Raw genomic sequence first — 13,503 nt, 5'->3', positions numbered from 1 at the left:
CGTTAAGGAAGGTTCCAAAATGGCTCTCCTCAAGTCGAGACTCATAAGCAGTGTAATAATGGGGTCGATCATTGCAGCCAACTTCAGACACTATATCTTCTGTAACTGACACCCAGATTGCCCTCCGACCTGACCATTCCACCATGGATACATTGCTCCGAACACACCATTAGATGGATGCCATGGACCACAAACAAGAGGTTAGGGTTATCTGTCTGGATATCACTCGAGTTTCATACTGTTTGGCATCCAGCCTTGATTTTTAAGTTGTCTAAATTTGGTATTCATGGCCCTCTGCTGAACTAGTTATCTGATTTTCCTCTATGAGGGGAAATAGTGAGTGGCCCTTTATGGTGTTGTTTCCCATTAACTTTCCCCTTTATGGTGGGGCAGCAACAAGGCAACAGCCTCTAACCTGCATAATTCTTGATTTGTGTCAATGACCTGTCTGATTCTCTCGAAAGCCAACTTTACCATTTTGTAGATTACTCCTCCATGTACGGAATATCTCCACCATCACACTTGTAAACTAGAACAGCACTCAGTAGAGAGCAAACCTCCGCCTGGTTGGCCATATCACTCAATGGTGAAGAATCACTTTAAAAATTATACTAGCCGGATCCGGATACGAATCTTCACCAACATTGAATCGATTTGTCCTTGTCACACACACAACCGGTCCAACAGGTTTCGTCCAAATCCATCCGTAACTTTTTGAGATATCCTGCTATGTATCGTTTTTGGCCCGATTTCCCAATGGTGAAGAATCACTTAAAAATCAAATAATTCTCATATCCGAATTCATATTCAGATCTTCTAGTAGCCGGATTCTTGTAAAAAAAATCTAGTAAAAAAAATAAAAATTATAGTAGCCGGATCTTCACCAAAATCTAATCATTTTGTCGGTGTCACATATCAGTCATTAAGCTACTCCATACTATCAGTGGTGAACCGCCATTAAGGTATCCCATTCAGCTATCGCTGTACCTTAATGGGAGTGATAAGCACCGCCTGCCGCATGGTACATTATCTCTGGTATCCACTCATTATATGGTGTCGCCTAGATGAGGTTGGGAGTAACCAATTATAATCTAATTTTAGTTCTCCAACCTAATGAGCGCACGCAGTGACGTCACCACCACGTACGTACGCCATGCCTGCCAGACTCTGGAGGAGCCATCCAGCAGTATGTAATTTTTTGATCTTATGTCAGATACAATCATATGTGCCTGCACAAACTCAGTTACCGACCTGGTTTCGCCCTTAGGGCGAAATAATCTAATTTTAGTTCTCCCAGATCGAGCCTGGTGTTGGCTTAGCGGTTAGGGTGCCGGCTTGGGATCCTAGGATCCTGGGTTCGAATCCCGGTCGATCGCTGAATTAACGCCAGGGGGGTTGACTCAGCCTGTCATCCTTCCGAGGTCGGCAAATTGAGTACCAGCTTGCTGGGATGAATGATCACGGTGTGTACCCCGATTTAGAATAGGTACACCGTATCCCTGCGCATCGTAAGAGGCGACCAAGGGTTGGCGTCAGGAAGGGCATCCGGCCATAAAAACATTGCCTCAAACAGGGAACCATGATTGTCATGGGGCCCGCAAGGCTAACCCCCGCTCTAGCGGGGAAAATGGCCTTAAAACGATCATTCATTCATATTCTCAGATTGGGAGATCTAAAAGTGTCTCGCCAACGGTGTGTGTGTGTATGTGTAGTATATATATATATATATATATATATTGATTCAAGTCTTTTTTTAATGTTACTCTTACTTTGCTCCTTATGTATGTCCATCGTACCACATCCGATGGCAATGCTTTGAAGTCACCCATAAAGACACCACATCCCATGGCAACATCCCACCACACAGGATTAGTATTTCGACATTCCTCCATTGGTTCATCAATTCCTTCCCAATTATCATCGACATTTCTTTGTCAATTTAATAATCAGTTCTACAGTTCAGTCAGACATGCTCTTGTCCCTCACGATATTTCCAGTCAACTTGAATTTTATCAGGAATCCAACACCACTGGCGCTTTCATCTTATTTTCTCCTTGTGTCGAGCATGAACACACACACACACACACACACACACACACACACACACACACACACACACACACACACACACACACACACACACACGCATGCAACCTTTTTTTTTTTTTTTTTTAAACATTCTCTGCATATTATAAACTTCCAACATATTTATGATTAACTTCTTTAAAAAGGATCTCAATATCTTTGTGGGGATGTATTGTATCATGGAAATGTATGCTTGCATAAAGTTACGTCGTTGTTTTCTTCCTTTTCCAGCATTCATATTACAATCTATCATTTTAGATATTTCTTCATTTCATTAACAGCTCAGAAGTATCATAAATCGGCATGTGCTGTAATCTCGTATGCTTGAACATAATAATTTGATACAAATAGCTCAATGTAATTTGATAACATTGTAATAGTGAAAGCTTACACATTTACCAAAGCTCAACCACAATCTCGTTTTGTACCAGTACTCTTACCTTCTCTGTGTAACTTTATTCTTGTGTCTTTCAGGCATCCTGTTATATAAACGTTTGGACTGTGTGGCAAACAGAATACTAGGTCCCAGATTCCCAACAAAAGCAAACGAGCTTTGATTGTTTCCAGTTTCTGCAATGGACAAAGATGCACGGAATGGACGGCGAATTAGTGCAGGAGATGAGGTAAGGATGTCGTTTATGAATGTGGTATTTGAAACAGACATTGAAGGTCGTTGTGGTCGTTGTGGATTGGGGGGGGGGGGGGGCGGGATTTTTGTTATTTGTAGTTTCTGAAGTTTTATGAAATGAATGACTGATCAACATAATCAAAACATAGCTCGCTTTTAACTTGAGGAAAAAGAGCAAACACATTTTAAACTTTGCTTTTTGAATGAATATAGCAAAATGCAGCTCATGCTGCAAGACAAAAACATGTTTGTTTTTTCATTAGAAACCAACAAAGGTACCCGTTGTTGCAATGCTGGGTCACATCTCCCAGCCCGTCCCATTCCTCCTCCCACCTTCCTCCACCCACCTTCCTCCACCCCAGCCCCTTCCTTCTCCCACTCAGCCTCTCCCTCCAGACTCCCACCACACTCCTTCCCGTCCATCCTCCCACCTTCCTCCACCCACTTTCCTCCACCCCAGCCCCTTCCTTCTCCCACTCAGCCTCTCCCTCCAGACTCCCACCACACTCCTTCCCGTCCATCCTCCCACCTTCCCCCAACTTAGCTCTCTCAGACTCTCACCTGTACCATGCCCCTTCCCATTCCACTCCCCTTCCCTCTGGACACCCATCCCACTTCTTCCCCTCCCCACTCCCACCTCTTCCTACCCCACCCCCACTCACTCCCTCCTCTCACCTCGTCGTACTCCATCCCACCCCCACTCCCTCCCTCCTTCCTCCTCCACTTCCTCCGGACTTCCACCCCTTCCCAGTGACAGTTGGTGGCGTGTGTTTACAAGTTATGAATTGTGAGAAAACGAGTTTAAAACCCCCCTAATAAAGGTGTATTGTGGTAAAAAAAAAAGTGATCTTATAAAAGTTTTGTCATGATTAACCTTGGGAGCTCAGCGGAGTAGCGTCACAAACAAATAATGTCTCATTCGCTTTTTTATAGATTTATAGAAGATAACATTGCTCCAAGCTCCTAATGAAATGAAATATCATCCTAAATGAAAGCAGATCGCACAAAATGTGAAACGATTAGAACCCAGGCTAAACAACTTAGAGTGAGTGTGCCTACCTCTCGGCCACACTGTCATGGTGTGGGGATTCATTGCTTTGTAGCCACTGAAAACATTTTTCAATTCTCTCGTGAACTAGTAGTTCACTTGTCCCATTGCTTTACTCATTCTAATCCTCTAATTATTTTGACTTTCTAACTCCGGGGACAAAAATGTTAAGTTAATGCATGGAGAACCGAGCTGCTGCGGTCGCACAGCCACTGCTCACGCTGGAGGAGCCTTCACTTGCTTAATTTTTTTGTTGCACTCAACAAGGGGAAAAACTAGAAAAACAGAACAGTAGAAAAAGTTAAGTTTAATGCTTTGGCAATATCACATTTTCTTGTGTAAATATGGAGAAAAAGGGAGCACAGTTTTGCTGAAAGGTTAGTTTTAAGAATTGGTAATTTCTTAAAATTTTCAGATTTCACTCCAGATTTTGACACTTTAGTCCTTCAGCTCCCATCCTCAAATCTGAAGACAAATTTCAATTATATACTTGAATTGGTCCATGAGAGGTCATCTTGGTCCCAAGGCAAGCCATTTTTTTATTAGGCCGAAACAAAATGGTGGATTAAGACCCTTGTGAGTGGAATGCTAGCTGACCAAGGGTAAGCCTGTATTTAGTTTTAATTATAATAAGCCCATTAATTATCTTCATAAAGTGTTTAAATTTACCCAAACACCCGTTTTTCATCCATGCACCCATTTGGAGGTCCCTTAGTATGCATGCAAAGTTTCAGGCCACTAGGTTTCATGGTTTTGGAGTTATGGATGAAGGAGACACACTGACACACACACACACACACACACACACACACACACACACACACACACACACACACACACACACACACACACACACACATTATAGATGTGAATCAATTTCTTTGGTTGAAATTGTGACATTAAAACAGCTTATGTCCTCTGAAGGGAGGCATTATAATTATTATTTAGACTCATTATTTACGGGGCATTTATCCATATTATTATAGGAGCCTTGTCTATCTGTTTGTCGTGTTATAACTTGAGAACAGATTAACGGATTTCAATAAATCCAACTACGGTGGATTCGGGCAACTCCCAGGAATGTTTTTGATCCCCAAAAAATTGTTAATTTTTTATGGGTACATGGACTCGCGTGTCAAAACGCAAATGCCAACACGTGACGCTGCTTATCTCTGCATGGAGAGCAGGATCTCCCAGGAATCCTCCTTTGTTAACTTGAGATCGGATTTCAATGAAACTGCTCTCAGGAAGTAAACATAACCACTTATCCCTCTCCCTACAAATATGTTTTATCCACCACGTTGATTCCAAATCTCCACGAATCTCCACGAATCCAAATCATACATTTTCCCCCATTTCTTTCATTCAATGTCATCTTTTTTTTAACACCAAACACCAACAACCTTTTTTTTTTTCAATTACGAAAAGACTGGTGTTCCCGTCAGCGAAGCAACAGGTCTTGTATGCTAGTAATTATTATTTTGACTCGTTATTTAGAAGGAATTATAATTGCACTGAATGTATTTGAGACTGCAAGCTTGTATTTGTTGGATTAGCTCATGAAACGCCTTTGCACAAGGTTATAAAACAACTAGACTGCACTTGAGTGATGCTCTGACTCACACCGTTAAATTTCTTTTCTAAGAGGTCAAGGTTTGTTTGTGATTTGATTGATGTACCAGAGGAAAAAAAATTTGACAAGTGAACTAAGTCTTTGCAGGTATGTTCCCAGTATTTAGAGATAACAAATTTCTGCAGTTCTGTTTGTTCTCTCATTATGACTTGCAGTTTTACTTTATAATATGGTATTCAAATTTGTTGTTTTGGGGATTGATGTTTGATTTTTACTATGAATGCCTCGGACTTCAAGATCGAAAACTCCTTCGCCCAATTCCCTCAAATCTTACATACGTGTTTCAGGGTATCCATGGACAGGTTAGGGGTACAAAATATATTTGCAAAATGTTAGGTTAGGGGCCTCTTCCCCTTTCCTCTTCTCGAGGATGACAATACCCAAGTTAGGATGTATATTAATATTTGTGGAACTTGGTTGGTACCTTTTAAAACTTCACATTTTCCCCCATCCATGTCTCTCATTTACTCTGGCACTGACTTTGACTTTATATATCCATGGTTAGTGTCAGCTGTTTCTGCTCCTCGGTCACGGCTGCTGTTGATCTGTATAGAGATCAGCTGACCAATGAAAGTCGCAGCTCCCTCTCAACTGGAGTCTCTTGGGTTATTTGTGCCTGCTTACTCTGGTGTGTCCAAGTACTGTTAAACCAGTGGTTCTTAACCTTTTTAAAGGCACCGAACCCTAACGAAACTCACCAAACACTCAGGGAACCCCTCAAATTTGACAAAATTAAGAAGAATTGCATCTTAATGCGTTTTCTGTTCTTCTTTTCGGGAGGCGATCTGGGAAATGCGTGGTTTTGTTTTGGCAAGGGCCACCCTCAAATCATTTTCGCATGCAAGCCTGCTCCTTTTCTTTGTTTTAATGTCCACCAGTTTCGAAAACGCATGCTCGCAGAGATACGTTGTAATGAACGGCGGGAGGATCTCAAGGGCAATTTTAGCGATATGAGGATACCCTTCTATTTGGCGGCACCAAAACGTTGAGAGCGTTGTTGTACCGAAGTTGTTGTTGAGTCTGGCTTTGCTGAGGTTCGATGAGGTGGTCGATGTATTGGTCGTTGACATCTGCCGTTGCAAGTCGAAAGTAAACGGCTGCCGCACACATGCTGGATATTGCTCTTGGTCGGGGAAGTAGCCATCGAATGACTTTCCCAGCTCATCCAAGTGCATGGCAATCGCTTGCTTCAGCTCCCCCGGTACAGCAGTGCCTCCAACTTCAGACTCATCTTCGATCCCGCTAACGCACCCGTCCAGTCGCGAAAAGGTCGTGACGTTGTCGTTCTCTGTTCGCCGCCTCCACAACAGTAATTTCTTTCGGAAAGCACTAAGCTTTTCTTCAGATTCAATGACATTCACTCCACCGCCCTGCATCTGGCAATTTAGATGATTGAGTGCATCGAAGATGTCAGCCAAGAGTACGCCAAGGCGAGGATGAACTCTGACTCTTGGAAGTGTGTTGCATGGCAATGCTGGTGTTCTCGCAAAAACAGGGCTAATTCTACATGCAAGGCAAAAACACAGCTCACTACCTTCCCTCGTGATAACCATCGAACGTTAGAGTGATAGAGAAGGACTTAGAATTCAGAGCCGATTTCATTGCACAGCTCTTTGAAGATGCGATGATTCAGAGCATGGCTTCACACGTAATTCACAGTTTCAAAGACGATTTTCAGAACATTGGCCAGGTTTGGAGGCAGGGTTTTTTATGCCAGCGCGTGTCTGTGCAGGACGCAGTGCATGACGATGATGTGTGGTGCATCGGCCTTCACCAGCGCTCCAAAACCGGAGTTGCATCCCAGCATGGCTGGAGCTCCGTCCGAGCAAACTGCAGACACCATGTTCCACGAGAGGCCGTTGCTTCTGAAGAAGTCATCCACAAGCTTCTTCACGTCAGCTGCCTTCGTTGTCATTGTGAGAGGCTTGCAGAACAGAAAGTTTTCCTTGATCTCGTCTCCTTTGACATAACGCACAAATAAGATGAGCTGGCTCAAATTCGAAACGTCGGTGGTCTCGTCGAGTTGAAGGCTGAATTTCATCGGGCTTGCGACTAAATCTACAACTACCTGGGCGAAGATGTCGTCGCTCATGTCGTCGATTCTGCATCTGATGGTGTCATTTGAGAGTGGAACGAGAGACGACTTGTTTTCAGCAGCTTTTCCCAGCATGATGTTGGCCATCTTCAACACGGCCAGTTTGATGAGTGTCTCGCCAACGGTGTGCGGTTTGCCCTGCTTTGCGATCAGGTATGCAACTTCATATGACGCGGTGAGGATCGGTTTGTCAATTGGAACGAATCCGAGAGTGGGCAAGGTAGCACTCGCGTCGAATCGGACTCTCTTCAATTTGAATTCATCCAGCGTTGCGTCTTTGTACTGCCCCTTGCTTTTTGTACTGCTTGTACTAAACTTGTACTTGCCTTTTGTACTTGCCTTGTACTGCTTTGTACTGCCCCTTTGTACTGCCCCCAGTTTTTTGAAGTGTTCCCGTAGTTTTGCTGGTGCTAGGCTGGAGTTGCTCAACTTGACATTTCAAAGCATGCATTGAAGACCCTGACTTCCGTCCTGTTCCGTCAAACACGTGAACCTGTACCGCACGTAATCCTCCGACCACTTCCTTTTTTTGGTCAACATACTGCAAAAAAAAAAAAAGTAACAAACTGATCTTAATTGAGTTCGGGCAAATAATTATAGGACAAAAATTAAAAAAGGACCATGCTTAAATATTAATCAGTACCCCTCTGAAAACTGAGAAATTTTAATGAAGAAAACATAACTTATAGTTACGATGACGGGATTTATTATCTACCCAACTCTGTCACCTCAAATCCCATTATAATATTACATAGAAAACTGCGAATTGTTAGTTTTGAATTGTGACCACAGGTGTTATATCACCTCCACCTAACTTTCTGAGTAATTCAATCATATTTTATAATCACCATCCACTTTTGACTTTAATATAACTCTGAACCCGCCCTACATATCCACAAACATTTCCAACTTACTTTTCAATTAATCAGCAACTCCAAAGTAAGGCGCGACCAATGACGCACGGCACACGGCAAGCGAATCGAGGCTATTCACTGGAATTTCCGAAAACCTGCAAAGTCCAAAATCCAGTAAGTAAGCAAGTAAGCACCATCAACAGAATAATTACCAAGTTGCTCATTGATTCAACCTACGACGGTCAGTGTGAAACAACTTATCTTAAACACAGACCAGAGAAACCATGAATGCGATGGGAATACAACTACAAATAACATTTCCATTCGTTCGTAACATACATAGCAAATTATTAATAATAATATTAATAATAAGCGTAATTACACATAGATTCAAAATTGATACAAAACTAAAATAAAAATTTTTAAAAATTGCAATGCGTTTCGGATGACCTCCGCCGAACCCCTGAAACTGGCTCACTGAACCCCTGGGGTTCGGTCGAACCCAGGTTAAGAACCACGGTGTTAAACTGAAGGTTTTTGGAAGTAGAAACATGAGGATTTATATATATATATATATATATATATATATATATACAGTCACATGAAAAAGTAAGTACACCCCATGTAAAGTTTTGACCTTTTTCAACATACAGCTACTTGATCTTCATTTCAGCAATATTGATAGATAAAGGTGATATAATATAGCAAATATCATGAAACATTTACATTTTGTAGTCCATGGTTTAATTTAAATAAACATAAATGCAAATTTCACATGTGGAAAAAGTAAGTACACCCTTGGCTCTAATAGGTGGTATTTCCCGCTTTGGCAGAACCAACCTCAAGTAGGCGTTTTTTAAATAACTGTCTACCAGTCTCTGACATTGACTGGGAGAAATTTTTGCCCACTCGTCCATGCAGAATTCTTTCAGCTGTGCGATGTTTGAGGGGTTTCTTGCATGCACAGCTCGTTTCAAATCCCCCCCACAACATCTCGATGGGATTAAGATCCGGGCTTTGAGTTGGCCATTCCATAACCCTCCATTTCTTTCTTTTCAGCCATTCCATGGTGGATTTACTGGTATGTTTAGGGTCATTGTCATGTTGCAAGGTCCACCTTCGGTTGAGCTTCAACTTTCTGACAGATGGCCTCACATTATCCTCAAGCACCCTCTGGTACAGTGAAGAATTCATAGTGGATTCTATGATGGTGAGCGGCCCAAGCCCTGATGCAGCAAAGCTTTATTTTTTTTTTTGTATACAAGATCGAGGCGTGCCCCAAACCTTAATATTTCCACCACCATGCTTTACAGTTATCAGGTTCTTGTGGTCAAATGCTGTCTTTGGTTTTCGCCAAGCATGTCTTCTGGTACTGTGGCCAAATAGCTCTACCTTTGACTCATCTGTCCAGAGCACATTGTTCCAGAAGTGCTGGTCTTTGCCTAGGTGTTCATTGGCAAACTTTAGTCTTGCCCTGATATTCTTTCTGGACAGCAAAGGTTTCCTCCTGGCACACCTCCCATCTAGATCAAATTTGTGCAGCCTCTTTCTAATGGTAGAGTCATGCACTTTGACATCAACAGTGGCAAGAGCTACCTGTAGGTCCTGTGATGACATTCTGGGGTTCTTAGAGACTTCTTTCAGCATCTTGCGGTCTGCCCTCGGGCTGAATTTGCTGGTGCGGCCTGGCCTGAACAAGTTGGCAGTTGTTTGAAATCTTCTCCACTTGTAGATGATCTTCTGGACAGTCGAATGATTAATTTCTAATTGTTTGGAGATCTTTTTAAATCCCTTCCCAGACTCGTAGGCTTCTATAACCTTCTTTCTGAAGGCCTCAGAGAGCTCTTTTGATCTAGGCATGGTGACGCCGCACACTTCAACAACAAAGAGCAAACCAAACTAAATGTCTGCGGTTTAAATAAGACAGGTTCCTCCAAGATCCTCTCTTACGATGTTATAATCATTTGCACCTGAGCTGGTGCACCTGATTCTAATTTTAGGTATTTGAAGTAGTGATAAATGTAGGGGTGTACTTACTTTTTCCACATGCGAAATTTGCATTTATGTTTATTTAAATTATACAATGGACTACAAAATGTAAATATTTCATGATATTTGTTATATTATATCACCTTTATCTTTCAATATTGTTGAAATGAAGATCAAATAGCTGGATGTTGAAATATTTTGAAAAAGTCAAAACTTTACGTGGGGTGTACTTACTTTTTCACGTGACTGTATATATATATATATATATATATATATATATATATATATATATATATATATATATATATATATATATATACATTTTTAAAAAAATATATATATATATACATATATATATATATACTACAGGGCCAAAAGTATTCGGACACCCCTTATAATTCGTGGATTCGGCTGTTTCAGCCACACCCATTGCTGACATGTATATATAATAATCAAGCACACAGCCATGCAATCTCCAATCTCCATAGACAAACATTGGCAGTAGAATGGGCTGTACTGGAGAGCTCAGTGACTTTCAATGTGGCTCCAACAAGCCAGTTCGTCAAATGTCTGCCCTGCTATAGCTGCCCCGGTCAACTGTAAGTGCTGTTATTGTGAAGTGGAAATGTCTTGGAGCAACAACAGCTCAGCCGTAAAGTGGTAGGCCACACAAGCTCACATAACGGGACCGCAGAGTGCTGAAGCACATCGCGCGTAAAAATCGTCTGTCCTTGGTTGCAACACTCACTACTGAGTTCCAAATTGCCTCTGGAAGCAACGTCAGCCCAACAATTGTTCATCAGGAACTTCATGAAATGGGTTTCCATGGCCGAGCAGCCGCACACAAGCCTAAGATCATCATGCGCAATGCCAAGTATCGGCTGGAGTGGTGAAAGCTCGCCGCCATTGGACTCTGGAGCAGTGGAAACGTGTTCTCTGGAGTGATTAATCACGCTTCATAATCTGGCAGTCCGACGGACGAATCTAGGTTTGGCGGATGCCAGGAGAACGCTACCTGTCCGAATGCATAGTGCCAACTGTAAAGTCTGGGGCTGTTTTTCATGGTTCGGGCTAGGCCTCTTCGTTCCAGTGAAGGGAAATCTTCACGCTACAGCACACAATGACATTCTTGACGATTGTGTGCTTTCAACTTTGTGGCAACAGTTTGGGGAAGGTCCTTTCCTGTTTCAGCATGACAATGCCCCCATGCACAAAGCGAAGTCCATACAGAAATATTTTGTTGAGATTGGTTGTGGAAGAATTTGACTGGCCTGCACAGAGCCCTGACCTCAACCCCATCGAACACCTTTGGGATGAATTGGAATGCCGACTGCGAGCCAGGCCTAATCGTCCAACATCAGTGCCCAACCTCACTAATGCTCTTGTGGCTGAATGGAAGCAAATCTCCACAGCAATGTCCAACATCTCGTGGAAAGCCTTCCCAGAAGAATGGAGGCTGTTTTAGCAGCAAAGGGGGGAGGGGGTGGGGGTGGGACCAACTCCATACTTCCACATACTTTTGGCCATGTAGTGTATGTATATATATATATATATATATATATATATATATATATATATATATATATATATATATATATATATATATATATATATATATATATATATACAGACTTGGCATTTAATATGGAATATTTTTTTTTTCTTGACTTGGGTTTACTTTCTTAACTCAGTATATCAATCTGGTGAGTTTCTTTTACACTTTGGTGATTTATTTGTTAAAAGAACCATGTCACTGATTGTCTGTCGCAGCAAGAAGTCAACAACAGGATTATCTCACAGGTGGCGTGGCAAAATGTACGGACAGGTGCATTTGACGATTGGCTTCGCAGTCGGGTATACAAGGGTTGTTTCGTTCTGCATTAGTGGAAAACAACTGCTGCATGTCTCCAAAAGTTATTGCCGCTTCCTCTGGAGATGTTCCGTCAACTCGACAATGCTGTTTGTCATGGAGTGGTGGCTTTACGAAATTACAGCATGAAAGAGCGTGCTATTGCTCGGCAGTATGGCATCACTCAAGGTCAGGTGTCAAAGATCCTGAAACGAAATGCTCAGAGGGGTGTCTCTACTCCAATACCGAGGCCAGTACGTCCCCGCAGAACCCCAAGGAGGGATGATCACCAGCTGCACCGGTTAGTCCGCAATGGCCGTACCAAGTCAGCTAATCGGCTTAGGGCTGAGTGGCAGCAACTGACAAATGTGCCTGTATCCAGAAGGCAAGTCAACCAACGACTGGTTCAAGTAGTCTATCGTGCCAGGCGTCCCCTGAGAAAGCCACGCCTGACCAGACAACACTGCCAGCGCCGATTGCAGTGGGCCAGAGAGCACTGTCAATGGCAGCCAGGACACTGGAATCATGTGATCTTCAGTGACGAGTCTAGATTTCTGGTCTGTCGTCAAGATGGTCGCGTCCGAGTGCGCAGACAAGTGCATGAAGCCTACAACAAAGATTGTATAATGCCAAGAGTCCAAACTGGAGGTGGTGGGGTGACCGTTTGGGCTGCTTTTCATGCAGGGGGCAAAACTGACCTGGTTGTTCTGAATGGAAACCTGAACCAGTTCAAGTACAGGGTCATTCTGGAAGAAACATTGCTTCCATTTGCTCGTGCAGCCTTTCGAGGAAACTTTGTCTTCCAAGATGAAAATGCACGGCCTCATCATGCTCGCAAGATCCAATACTTTCTTGCTGACCATGGTGTAGAGCATATTGAGTGGCCTGCCATGTCCCCGGATATGAATCCGATGGAGAACCTGTGGGCAGAATTAACGCGTCAAATCGACCACTTGGAGTAGCAGCCGACCCCTGTGCGTGAATTGCAGCAGGCTATTGTCACTGAATGGCAAGAGATTCCTGTCCAAACCTTGGCAAATCTCGTGAACAGCATGCCTCAACGTGTACGTGCTCTCCTGAATGCTCGTGGGGGTTACACGAAGTACTGAACTGTAATTTTATTGTCGGCAATCCCAGTCGTAATTGAACTTTTGTTTTTGTTAAAAAAATTTTTGGCTAATGTGCAAAATAAAGAGATACTTCTGGAAAACGTACCGAAGTTTAACACAGTACTGTCCATGAATTGAGTTCGATATCAGTTTACATCACTTTCAAGGATCAATTTATTTGTTTCGAAATGTCAAATGTGGTTTTTGTTTCTT

The 13,503-nt window shown here is 42.6% G+C and overlaps 1 protein-coding gene across 1 annotated transcript in view; it reads left to right on the top strand.

The window, feature by feature from the left end:
• ST14 (ST14 transmembrane serine protease matriptase) overlaps window positions 1–13,503 on the top strand; it is a 194,634-nt gene that overhangs the window by 3,105 nt on the left and 178,026 nt on the right. Inside the window, exon 2 of the mRNA XM_068124816.2 lies at window positions 2,560–2,708. Within this exon, the coding sequence (XP_067980917.2) occupies window positions 2,661–2,708 (48 nt within the window). The 5' untranslated portion in view covers window positions 2,560–2,660. The remainder of the gene's footprint in view (window positions 1–2,559; window positions 2,709–13,503) is intronic.

Source organism: Myxine glutinosa, chromosome 1, assembly GCF_964187855.1.
Source record: "Myxine glutinosa chromosome 1, kmMyxGlut1.1, whole genome shotgun sequence".
In the NCBI taxonomy this organism is placed as follows: domain Eukaryota; kingdom Metazoa; phylum Chordata; class Myxini; order Myxiniformes; family Myxinidae; genus Myxine; species Myxine glutinosa.
This window is presented reverse-complemented; position numbering and strand designations above follow the sequence as displayed.